General features: G+C 40.8%; 1 protein-coding gene across 1 annotated transcript in view; it reads right to left on the bottom strand.

Annotated features, from left to right (window-relative positions):
• Positions 1 to 9,233, bottom strand: part of lama5 (laminin, alpha 5) — a 114,557-nt gene extending 105,324 nt beyond the window's left edge. The window contains exons 1-2 of the mRNA XM_084720334.1: positions 8,840 to 9,233; positions 830 to 982 (exon numbers count right to left, since the gene is read on the bottom strand). Coding sequence (XP_084576460.1) covers positions 830 to 982; positions 8,840 to 9,121 — 435 coding nt within the window. The 5' untranslated portion in view covers positions 9,122 to 9,233. The remainder of the gene's footprint in view (positions 1 to 829; positions 983 to 8,839) is intronic.
• Between the last annotated feature and the right edge of the window lie 4,124 nt (positions 9,234 to 13,357).

Genomic DNA, 13,357 nt, shown 5'->3' with positions numbered 1-13,357 from the left:
AATTTTCACTTACTCCCACAATTTCATTGCAAAAAATACCTAATAACATTGCAACATATATGGTTATTTGTTTTTTTTAGAAAAGCAGATATGAAATCCCAACAATCCCAAAAACAGCCTGTGAAATCCTGGAGGGAGTGACTTTGCATGTGTCCTGACAATTTGGAGAACATCCTGCGGAACATTTTCCTTGAGAGCACAACACTTCCAGTCCTTGAACACAACACTTTCAAGAATTCAAGAAAAGAAGCAGGAAACACTTCCAGACAATCCTACAGGGCAAAAATTGTGACACTTTTCAATGATTTTCCAAGAGGATGAGAGAGATGAATTGAATTGAATTAACAAAACGCTGACATCAGACACACACCCAACTACAAACCAATCAATTTTCAGTACAGAGAGACCGAGGACAGACGCTGATACTTTTAAGCACTTGTCCCACAGGCCACTAAACACCTATATTTGGTGGTCAAATTCTATTTTTGGTGGCTCGAATGTAAACTTAGATAAAAACAACACAGAAAAGGCAATTAAATGCAACTTAACACTGCTTTCTTTAACAATGACACTTCAGAAAGCAACCAGAAAATTTACGAAAATTCAAAATCAAGTGTGATTATTCCACAAATCTCAAACCATCCTGATACAAAACAAACTTTCTGATGTTCTACAAACTTACAGACAACAGTGATGTTCGACAGTAATCGGGAATCTCTGAAAACATTCTGACACCGCTCAACAAACTGTAGAAGAAGAGTAAAAGCACCACATCACACAGAACATGTTTGCGTGTGTTTCAGCACATGTACATGTTAATGATTCCTACCTGTCCGAGGTCCAGGGTGACGTTCACCTCGTTGTACTCGGTGCTGCGGGACAGAGGCGGGCTCTGCCACCATCGCTCCGTCCCGTCGATGGCGTTGGTGATGGGATGGGCACGATCGCTGTCGCCTTGGCTGCAGATGTCACAGTACTGGCCCTGCAAACGCAGAAACAGACACGTACCCAAGTTTTAATCTTCAGTTACGCATTATGAGGGACCTCTTGATGAAAAAATACATCTTTTTCATCCTTATTCATAGATCTACTGTGGAGACTGACTGTCATGATGTCGCTTGGAGACATTTGTGAAGGCTGCTGGTGAGTAACACACACGATTATTGTGGGAATTGAGCCTCCAGTCTTTAAGTTTCGGTCCAGCCTCTCTAACTCACCCAAAAACAGCAGCACAATGTTTCAGAGTCACAGTAAACGTCTTTGAAAAGGAGAGATTTGTTTCACAACTGTCTGTCCCTGAAGCTACTTGGGTCAAGTTTCTTATATTCCAGCAGAGACGTGACTCCGCTCGGGTTACTGTGACAGCGAGGCTCTAGCTTGTATTGTATTTCTGCTAGAAGGTTTTATTGTGTTTGGTCAATTTAGTTTTAGGCTCTTTTGTGCTAAATTCACACAGTTTACAGTCTGATTTGACAGCATGGTGTACTGTATGCTGTTAATATGTTAGTTTTTTGTGTTACTGTGTGACTTCTGTGCTTTAAACGGTTAGTTTGGGCTCAACAATGCTTCATATATTTGTGTGCGGTTCTCAGCAAAAACAGACAGTGAAAATATATCGTCATATCAACACCATAACTATGTCACAGGCATGAAAAAGCAGGTGCACCCTCTTTTCCCCCTCTTTTCTCTTTCTCTCTCTCTGAATGAGGGGGGAAAAAAACACTTATTTTTTCACTTCACAACTCTTCTGCAGACTCGATATATAACGTTAGGGCAGCAATGCTGTCTGTGTCATCTTTGCATTAAAAAGAAGAGACTTTTTTGGCCTGGTGGCGGTGCCTCTTGGGTTGGCAGCATGCCAGGCCTGTGCAAGTAAAGGGGAAAAGCTGAATACACTGACTATGAATAAGTACCTCATACACGTCAAAAAAACCCAAACTATTCCTTTAACTAGGGCTGCAAGATTATTTTCATTGTTGATTAATCTTGCAATTGTTTTCTAGTTGTTTTGTCTATAAAATTGTGATATCAGATCTACAAAATGTTTACCAAAGCCAAAGGTGACGTCCTCAAATGTCTTGTTTTGAGCCAAACCCAAAGATATTCAGTTTACTGTCACAGAGGAGTAACGAAACCAGAAAAATTTCACATTTAAGAAGCTGGAATCAGAGAAATGTGCCTTTTTTTTCCTTAAAAAATTACTCAGACCAATTAATCAATTATCAAAATAGCTGCTGATTAATTTAGTAACTTATTAATAATCCATTAATCATTGCAGCTCTGACTTTGACAGAATAATAAAACCAGCTATGATCTACACCAGGACACTGATATGTAGGTAAAAACATTCCAAAATCCCAAACGCTGTGGCATCCTTTAATAATTTGTACTTAAGCAGAGGTGGACATGTCCACTTAAAATGGCCCCTCCACCTCTTTGGTTCTTAAAGCTTCTTCATTCTTACCTAATCCAGGTCGGCTGCGTGAGCGTTTAACCCAATCACTGCCGGCTATGTAAGCGTTAGCATAAACTAAACAAGTGCGGGCCTGAACAAAAGCCCGGGTTAGGAGATGCTATCACTGCAGGTCAGTGAGGTCAAAAGGTCCCCCACCCCCTCTACCCCACCACCCCCTCCTCCTCCTGTCCCCTGTCTTCCTCTCTGTACTTCCCAGATATCACCTGTCAATCAACCCCTCAGGTTCTCTCTGGATCTTCTAAAGCCTCAAATGATATTATCTGTGCACTTAAAATTACAAATCAGTCCCTAAAAATCAGTCGTTCACATTTTATTTTCAGTCTTAACTGAGATATGTGGATATACTTCAAATTATGTTGTGACATGCATTGTTGCCCTGAACAAGAGATTACTAAAGGAGCAAATTAAAGGGAGGATCTATAATTTTTTTTTGAGGTTTTATATCATTATGTAGCTTCTCAGTAGTGTTCCTGATGTGTCCAAATCCGATCATCCAAATTATGGTCTAAGTATGTATGTTTTAGCATAAATATTTCACTTTCCGTAGCTCCTCTAAAAGGATTTCCCACGTGACCCATTTCTGCATGATGACGTTGCTACGTGTAAACTCCCCGAATTTTAGAGTATGAATTACTAATATGAGGCAATAATTTATGAAATATTCCCCTCAGTGTCCCCTACTGAACTCTGCTGCTGTGTTTTGGTGATAAAACTGACAATTGTTTCAGTTAAACTGCTGTTTTTTTATTGTGTTATTGTGTGTCATCTCTCTATAGTAGGGTAGCAAATTTTGTGCATTTTCCTCAATCAACAGTTGAAAACGCTACCAATTGATTAAGTGGCCATTAATGATTAATGAGATAGAAAAATGCACATTTATTCCCTATTTTTTTCCCTCATTTTGACTTTTTAAATTTAACAAGTTTCCTTATTCAACAACTGCCTCCACCAGACAACACAATGTCAAATGAGGCACAGCAACTGTCACTGATTAATTCTTAACAGTTATGAAATTATTCTTAAACGTCCCTACACTTCTTCTTTTCCTCTTTATCTCTGTATTTGTAATGAACTATCTTCTTCAATATTTATTTTTTCCTCTCATTTCATCTGTCAAATCTGGCGCCACAGAACAGTTAACAGAACCTTGAAAACACTCAAATCGATAGAAGTAACCTCCAATCTGCTGCTGAATGCTGGGAAATGAAGGTAACCAACCATCATCTGAAGGCACTCCTTTGTTCACCACAGTTTAAGTTGACTGCAAGGTTAAAAAGAACTTTTAAAAAGCTCATTTCCTACCCAGGTATGTGACATCTCTGAAGAACAAAGCAGGCGTTTAGCGTATTGAGACGTCAGGGAGCCTGAAACTCTCCTCAAACTCTCTTTCACACTTTTTCCTTTCTCTTTTTCCATCCTCTCCTGTCACCGCTTTTAAAACCATGTCAACCAAAAAGACCACCTGGAAATGAACATGTCGAGTACATTCACCTCTCTCTGTGTGTTACACGCGCTTTCATTCAATCCTTTTACATCTCTTTTCCTGTTTCTTTCTTGAACTCAACCTTTAGGCGAATAAAAAAAAATCTCCCTGAGTGAGGAATCCATGTCCTCAGGCCACAGCTTAACTGTTACTCAGTCAACATCTACCACTTTATGCAATCTATATTTTTTCTCTCTTAACATAAGGCACAGCTCTTCTCATGCTTCCTCTAACTCTTTGTCTTTCTTCTCCCTTGCTTCCAAAAGCAAAGCTGCATGCATTGAGTCAGATCTTGAGGTGAAAACGTATTTGTCCTTGCAGCCTCAAATCCCAACGAAACAAGCGTGATATATCCAGGAACAGTGGATTCATGCCGATTATATTTCAGTAACTGGTACAATCAAAGGTGACCAATTTCAAGAACTGTCTCCTGAACAGTAGCGTCCAACTCTTCATCCAAAATAAAGCTGAACTCACTTGTTTCAGCTTGTCTCCTCACCACATTCGGAGGAAATCTAGTCTATTTATATCTTCTTAGATCAATTCTTTCTTGGGCATTAATTCCAATTAACATTCAACAAATATTTCACAGCTTTCTCTCGTAGTTCTCCAAATGAGCCAGAACACACCCTCCCATTTATGATTTCAATTCTGTTTTTATAAATGTTTTCGGTATCTAGTGTGCTGGTCCCGAGTTAGTGTAGTTTATCCGTGTCAGAGACTTCTGGGTAATGAAGTCCTGGGGCCACAAATGTGCAAAATCATTCTTAGGCTGCATCAGCATGGTTACATGCTCATAATGACAATGCAGCAAGAATGTTTAATATGTTCATCATCTCAATTTAGCATGTTAGTCAGCAGTAAACACAAAGTAGAGCTGGTCACTGCACAATGTTACGTCTCCAACCTGCCAAATTACCCAGGATGCTCAGTTACATTGGTGGCAGCAGTGTTTCTGCTCTGTAACCACTGTTACTGTGTTTCTTTCAATTATTGTTTTCTTAGCTTAGCTTCAAAATAGCTAGCTGGTTAATTTTGTTTCAAGCTACAGAGTCTGAACACAACTAAATTTTGGAGATATGATGCAAAAACAAAGATCCTTTTAAACCCAGCACAGGGTTAAGCCCGCCATAGAATCAACTATTAAATTATCACCAACTATTTTAAATTGCTTGAGTAATTCTTTTAGGAAAAAAGTCAAAATTGTCCGATTATAGCTTCTTAAATGTGATTTTTTTCCTGGTTTCTTTACTCCTCTATGACAGTAAACTTAATATTTTGGGATTGTGGGAACACAAAACATTTGAGAATGTCATTTTGGGCTTTGGGAAACACTGATCAACAGTTTTCACCATTTTCTAACATTTTATAGATCAAACAACTGATCGATTAAGAAAATAATCAACAGTGTAGTAGACACACACTCTCACACACACACACACACACACACACACACACACACACACACACACACACACACACACATTCCAGTCCTCCTCCTGCTGTTTTTAATTAATAAAAACACTCTCATGTCTTGCTGTCAAATCAAAACAGGATTAACCTCAGCACAGCAAAGTGTGTGTGTTTCTGCCTGTGTGTGTGTGTGTGTGTGCGCGCGTGTGTGTGTGTGTTGCTGAGGGGGTGCAGCAACCCAACGAGTGGGCCGAGCCACAATGGCCCAGCAAAGTGGGCTAAACCTCTTAGCCTGAACACATAATGCACCATTCCTTGAGCTAATGACCAGATTTCTTGGGTTCATTTTGGAGATTTCCTGAACTAATTATGCGGCAGCGTCGCCACTTCAACAAACCGCTGCGAGCACTGAACAGATCGGATAGAAAGACTGCATGAAAACTCTGATGAGAGAATATCAGGCCTAATCCTGAGTGTGGAGGAACCGAAGTGGGTCAAATGTGCCTGCAAGAATGAATCTCACTGCACAAATACTGAAGAGAATTTAACACCAGACGGTCAGCTGAAGTTAATTACTCAGCTAATCATCATTTCTTTCTTTCTCCCATTTAAGGTGGAACTTGTGTTCTCCTGGGTGGTTCTAAAGTTAAATATTTAACAAACAACTTCAAAGCTTGAAAGAATTCTGAAAGCCCTTTCTTTCTCAAGCATCTAAACAGCCCTCAGGGCGCAGGTTTTTGTGTTTTCTTGGCTTCATTCTCAGTCTTTAAGCAATCAAACAGCACTTCAGACTGCCTGCTGCTCATGGTCTACCTCTACTGATCAGCCTGTTTTTATCTCACTGACTTTACAGCTTCAACTTTATGTCTGAGCTCTTTAAATTTCAGTTGGACGACACTAAACGTGAGCGAAGACAGAAACGAAACGATTCCTCAGATCCTTCGCCGCCAGAGGAAGCAGCACCCGGGTCACGATAATCTCGCGGTAACAGAGCGGATAAACTCGGTCTGATTGGACGGCACGGGTCAGTCACCGTGAGGAATGTGAGGAACAGGTGGGAGAGAGGGTGAGAAGGCAATAAGCCTGCCATGTTATCGCCCAGAGGGTTGCTTTAATGGTTAACCCATGAAACTGCAATAATCCTTTGTGTTAACTAGTGATACCTGGAGGCTCAATTGTCAAACACACAATGGGCCTGTTGTTGGCTTTTACAAACCCATCATCACATTAAAAGCTCATCTACAAAACACACACGTAGAGCACGGTGTGGAAACCTCATCGGTAGCTGAATTTCTATGTCCACTCTAAGAGAAATGTTGCCTGTCCTTATATAAGTGGCCCGTGTCGATTGTTGCCAAGTCCTACAAAGGAAGCGGTGCATGAAATAATGACTTGGCAGAGCAGCTGAAGATTCATGCACACTGCTGACCCCCTCTGTCCGACTCTCTGCTCTGAATGCACTGGAGTGTGCAGGTCGGCATCCGCGAAAGATCTAACGCAACACAACTGGAGTGAAACGTGCAGAAAACTTAAACAAAGTGCTGCAAAACACCAGTAAAAAGAGCAACAGTGACTGTGCAGCACATTTAAAAATCAAATGAGAAGATCATAGTGATACAGACCATAGACAAATGTTACTGCATACCCTAAATCCAATACAATTTGGTCCTAGATGTAGACTGATTTTGCAATAAAAGAGGATAAAATCTGAGTGTTTAAAGGGGCAGTTCACTCCAAAATCAAACATTCCTACATGAAATTGTTCACAACAAGGTCTGTGTATTATTTTAAGTAACTGGGTCAAAATTTATGGAAAGAGACAATGCTTTTTTTGCCGCTTTGAACACCACCAGCAGAGTGCCATCTAGTCCCACTACATTCAAGAGAAGGCTGATATCTCCAAAACTCTGCAGCTCAAACTAAAACTACTAAGCTGGATGAACATCACTACAGGAAAAAGGAAAGATATGACATTTTCTTATCTTTTGGAAGTGAACTGTCACTTTAATGCTACCTTATAGACATACTATAGGAAGTCTGTCATTGTAAGCAAACTAATGAGCACCACAGACACACTTGGAGGCTATAGGAATAACACAGGAATATTTAAACTAACTCACAATTGATCATTCACCACAAACATGCCCCTAAAATACTAAAGGAGTACTGCAGTTCAAGCTGCTACAGGGAGTTTTTAGCTGATGCCTCGATATGCCCTACATAAGCAAATGAGACAATCTGCAAGAAGATTGGCTAGTTCTATAAAGTTATCCTTAATGTCCGCCACCAATCAGACTCTCCTTGAGATCAGTTGAAATGAGTCTGTATTAACATTTTCCCAGGCTAAGTTACAGTAACAGGTACGCTGGCATTAAGATATTTTAATTTAGGTCATTTCTGATGTTATACTTTGTGGGGTTTCCAGTGCTCGTGTCCACAGAGGCCTCCAAAATAAACTGAATATGAAACTACCTTTTAGTAGCTTTAAGCAAGGCTGCAATTAATTATTATTTTCAATACTGATTAATAATAATACTAAAATGTCAGCAAAATGTGACAAATTATAATTTCCCAAGCCCAAAGTGAAATCTTCAAAAAGCATCTTTTGTTGAACCAACACCCAAAAACTGCAGACCCCCAGTCTGAGAGGGTTTGTCTTAAGGAATCCCCCCTGGGGGATTTTTTTTTATTTCATAACTTGACTTTAAAGTCTTCATAGTCAACCAATGATCAAACTAGGATCCCTATTTCTTCTCTTGTTGTTCTAACTTGCAAAAAGTTTCCAAAACGTGCTAAAAGTTTAAATATTCTACCCCTCATTGTGCTTGGAGACCCTCAACAAACCACTCAAGGACCCCCTGTTGGTCCCTGGACCCCAGTAACAGCTTGAGAACCACCAGTTTAGTCCAGAAGATGCCAGAACCCAAAATGATGTTTTCAAGTTGCTTCTTTTTGTCGAAACCAAAAGTCCAAAACCCAGAAACTCTTCATTTATTGTCAGCAATAACAAAGAAAAGCATCAAATTCTCACATTTAAGAACCTGCAAACTTATTGGAAGAATGATTAATCGATTATCAAAATAGTTGGCAATAAATTTTCGATTAATACATTTGTTGCTAAAGATAAGAGGGTCAAAATCTCAGCAAACTTATGCATCACAAATGCATTGCAAGTCCATACTGTAATATCAGAAATACTGTAGTTGTGTTTTAACCTATAGAGGATAAAAATGTAATTAATCACATTAAAGTCACTTTAAACTCAATGCTGAACACCATGTAAGCTCTAACTCTGTAGAAAATCCAATATAATAGCCTCTTACAGAGTATTATGGGCAATAAAACTCCCAACAAACCTTTATCGTGATACGGAATATTTTATCAAATAAAAACTCCAATAGGTGCAGTCAAATTTCCAAGTCCCTATTGAGCGTCATAAACCTTTTAGAAAATCTGGTCCTGCTCACCTGGATGGTCTGGCTCGGGTCTCCGGACACCGGGCCTCCGACCAGCTTGCAGTACAGGTCGTGCACGGTCCTCCCGCTCTCTTCCTCCCCGCAGGTCGCCGTGGCGGTGATCTTGGTGCCCTCGGCCAGGTTGAAGTAGGGCGGGTGCAGGCTGTATCCGTTCACCCCGTTGGTCGGCAGCTCCTGCGCCGACACGGACCGGCAACAGGTCACCAGCAGCGGCCACAGCAGCAGCGCGACCCGCGGCCGGGAGCGCCGAGCCGGAGCTCCGCTCGCCATCATCTCCACCTGTTCGCTGCGATCCGGCCCGAGGATAAAAAGTTTGAGAAGCGAATTCAATCTGACTGCGAGGAGAGTTAACTTCCGCGGGAGAGGCGCATCTGGAGGGAAAAGTGAGCAGATTGTTGCAAACTGCAGAAGAAAGAGAGAGGAAGGGGGAGTTGTAGTTTAAAATCCCGGAGAGAGCGCAGCGTCGAGGTTTCTGTCCTCTGTGCCTCTCTGTCGCTCCAGCAGGCAGCAGCACCTTCTCCAACTCAGCCTGAACTCCCCCCTCCCTCACCCTCTCTGTTGGCCCGTCCCCAGTGGAGGAGGGCACAGCTTCTATCAATGCTCAGTGTTTGAATGGTTAAGTTACATCACTGTCCTCTAATCAATTGTGCTGTCTATCAGGGGTGGAAGTACTGTCGTAGGCTGCAAATTACAACTACTACAATTACTGTGATTAAGTATTTATTTCTCAGTTATTTTACTTAAAGGAGAAATCTGTAACGTGAACTGATCATATGACATCAGAAATTAAAGAGACATACCAAGTTGAAATACTTACAGTTGCAGTATCCTTTGAAATTTCTCTTCTGGCCTGTAACTTGTGTTACTGTTTGCCTGTTTCACGTTAATCAGAGTTCAAATTAATGCCGAATGTTTGCAGAATGAGTCAGTTTCTGTTTATGAGTTGTAACAAATCACTGATAATCTTTTAGAAGGTGTAGATGTTTATAACAGTTAAATTGAGCAATTTAAATAAATAAAGTCTCGCTTCAACCATAGACTATATCAACCTATTGAATATACAATCTATGGTCTACATCAAGGGTATAGAATTGGGTAGATATGGTAGGGACATGTCCCCATCGATATCCAGGGGTTACCCAATTGTCCCTGGCAGTACTTTTGATCATAATTTCCCTCACAGTGGTTTGGTGTACAGCTAAACTATAGCCACAGGTCTCATTTTATTACCAAAATATTTAATACATGAATTAAGTAAAAAGAGACAAATCTAGCAAGCCATTCAGACCATCAGGAAGAAAGTGAGAAATATACACAAATCTAATATACTGTAATTCCCATGCATGGTGTTATCTTAGTCAGCACTCCTCTGACAGCAGCACAGTTCCTCTCTCCCCTTGCACTGTCCATCTTAGGCAGGAAACAGACTGACTCTTGCAACAACAGGCAATATAAGAACAGGCAAACAACACAGAATGAAAAAAGGCAGGGTGTTAAGAACTGCATCAGACTTTGTTACCCAGTTGGAAGATGTTTACTGTCCCCACCAACCATGACACAGAATATCTGCCTTTGATCTAGATGGATAAACAGGCCAGAGGGAAATTATGTATTTTTGATTTCATGTAGGCCTTGTCGTTTTTGGCTGAGTTTATTGCACCTATTCTTCTTCTCCTTCCTTCCTCACCCACTTCCTTTCTTTTAACTTTTATTTCCCATGTCTGTCTTTTTCTTCCCCCCTCTTGTCTCATTCCTCCCCTCTTTTCCTTCCAGCTTCCATTCCCTTCTTTCCTCTTCTTTTCCTTTCTTTCTTGTCTTTCCTTTATTGTCATTTCCTTTCTTCTACCTCCTGTTTTCTCCTCCACATCACTCCATCTTATGACTGTAAAATAACTGTTGTTTTTTTTTTCCCCCTTTACTCTCATTAATTTGACATTCCTGCACCGCACCACCTGGTGGCAAAACAACAAATGGGGAATCAAACCACACAGACACACACAGATCCGGACTGCCCCTCAAACACACACACACACACACACACACACACACACACACACACACACACACACACACACACACACACACACACACAAACACACAGACAGGTGCTCTCCACAAACATGCAAACACACACAGACGGCCACACACACTCAGACCATTCTCAAGCCCAGTAGCACACAAAGAAAGAGCATCTATTAGGGTTTGGATTAGAAATATGAAGTCAACTGTAGAATTAGAATCTTGTGTTTCCTGTTTTAGTTTTAATTTTAATTTAACTAACTTGCCAGTAGAGAGCATTTTAATGATTCTTGCTTGGATAACAATAAAAGTTAAGCATTTAAATTCACTCTTGAACCTGTAATTTGACAAAAGTGGTCTTACTACCTTTTGCACGAGCTTTCAAACACATCTCATGATAACAAGATAATCAACCCGTTATCACAAGAGAACAAAAGGTCACTTCCTCTTGGTACTTATCAGACATCAGGAGTGTAAACTGTAGCAGCTGATTTAAGCTGACAGATCAAGGTGTGCCCATTATTGATCAGCCCAATCTGTACTTCATCAAGGTCTAACACTGTTGGAAATAACATTCCCCAACAGTCATAATCCTGAAAGCTAAAGTCAGGTGTGATCAATTGAAGCAGACACTCGCAGTCCATGGTGTGAGCTGCCGAGCTTTGGAGATCAGCCGTAGAGATGTCTCTCCTCTCTCGAATATAATGGAACCACAAACCCCAATTCCAACAACTTGTACAACTTCAATAAAAGCAAATACTTTTTAACCTAGATTCAAAAAGATAAACTTCAAAAAGGTTGGGTCGGGGGCATGTTTACCACTGTGATACATCACCTTTTCTTTTACAAACACTCTGTAAGCTTTCAGGAAATGAGGAAACTAATTATTGAAGTTTTGAAAGTAAAATTCTTTCCCATTCTTGCTTGATATACTTCAGGTGCTCCGATTTTCGACTGGAGACCAGTTTGGACTGCAGGCAGGCCGAAACGTATGCAGATTGTGTCTTGGTATAGTCTTGCTGAAACAAAAAAGGGTGTCCCTGAAAAAGACGTCATGTGGATGGCAGCATATGTTACTCCAAAACCTGCATATCACTGACAGTTACCCATGATGCAACAGGCTCTTATTTAGACAGCCCCATACCATCACAGACGCTGTCTTTTGAAGATGGCGCTGGTCACAGTCTGGGCCTTTTCCTCTTCAGCCTGGAGTTCACAACATCCATGATTTCCGAGAAGAATTTTAAATGTGCACTCGTCGGGCCAAAGCACACTTTTTCACCTTGCGTCCAAAGTCTCAGATGAGCTTGGGCCTCCAGATAAGTCAGCTTTTTTTTCTGCACGGCTTTCGCTTCGCAGTTTGGGTCTTAACTTGCATTTTTCACAGGTCAAAAAAGATTTTCAAATCATTGCATTCTGTTTTAAATTAGTGTCCCAACTTCTTTGGAATTGGAGGTTGGTGCTTTTATTTGTATCTGACACGCTTATTGTTGCCATGGTGAGTAACTAACAAAGTTATTGAATTCTATACTAGAAAATTAGCTAAAAATCTAAGTTTTTCAAGTGTTTTTTTTGAGACAACCAGCATGTCAATCACTTTTTAGCGTCTCCTGGAAAATGTTTCTGTTGTCTTCTGTGCCGCTTGCAGTGTTTCTGTATTTGGTTGCATTTTCTCACTTCGATTTTGCAGATGTACTTCTTTGGAGTAATGGCAGAGGAGCGTATAAACGTTGAGGAAGGCCTGCATGTGCCCAAGTCACTGCTGGTTATGCTAACAGTTTGAGATTGTTAGCACCAGAGCCACACAGTAAGAGTTTGTTTAGGTGATTCTGTGTATACGAATGTGTGTGACAGTGTGTGTTTGTCGGCTTAAACTCCAGGAGACAGTAGGCGGCCTGTCATTCTTCTTCTATGCTTACAATCCATCCTCCTCTCTCTCTCTCTGTCACCCTGTAATCTCGTCCCTCTCCCTGGGAGCTGTCAGTCCGTCCCATATAGACTTTTGTCCTCGTCCTGTGTGTCCACTCAGTATTCCATCTTGACGCACACTTTCTTAAACTCTAAATGGTTCATGTCACAGAAGAAAAGGCTCCATCGTTCTGCTGAGACACAGACACTGGAGTAAGCCTCTTTCACTCAACAGTCTTCAACTCAAATCCGCCGGGAGCTGCTGTCATCCTTCTGAATGAGTTGTTCTCTCTCAACTTCTTTCTCAATTTTTACAATATGTAGAAAAATTTGCATGATTTGTTACAGGATTTTTTTTTTTTTTAAATGGTCACTTCTATGTCCATGTCTGCTTCTTCCTCCAACAGAGAACTGGCTGAACATCAAAGATGGATTAAAAGGCTCCTGGTCACAGTGTCTTCAGAGGCACGGCGACTGTTTGGCGCTCATATGAGCAAAAAACTTAATCACAAGCATGTTTCTCCACCTTAGTAGCTCAAATTTGTGACTTTTATTTAGATAATGTTTATTTTTTTATTGGGT

Source organism: Lutjanus erythropterus, chromosome 6, assembly GCF_056507025.1.
Source record: "Lutjanus erythropterus isolate fLutEry1 chromosome 6, fLutEry1.hap2, whole genome shotgun sequence".
NCBI lineage: Eukaryota > Metazoa > Chordata > Actinopteri > Lutjaniformes > Lutjanidae > Lutjanus > Lutjanus erythropterus.
Note: the sequence above shows the minus strand (reverse complement) of the source record. Positions and strands in the feature narration are given on the sequence as shown.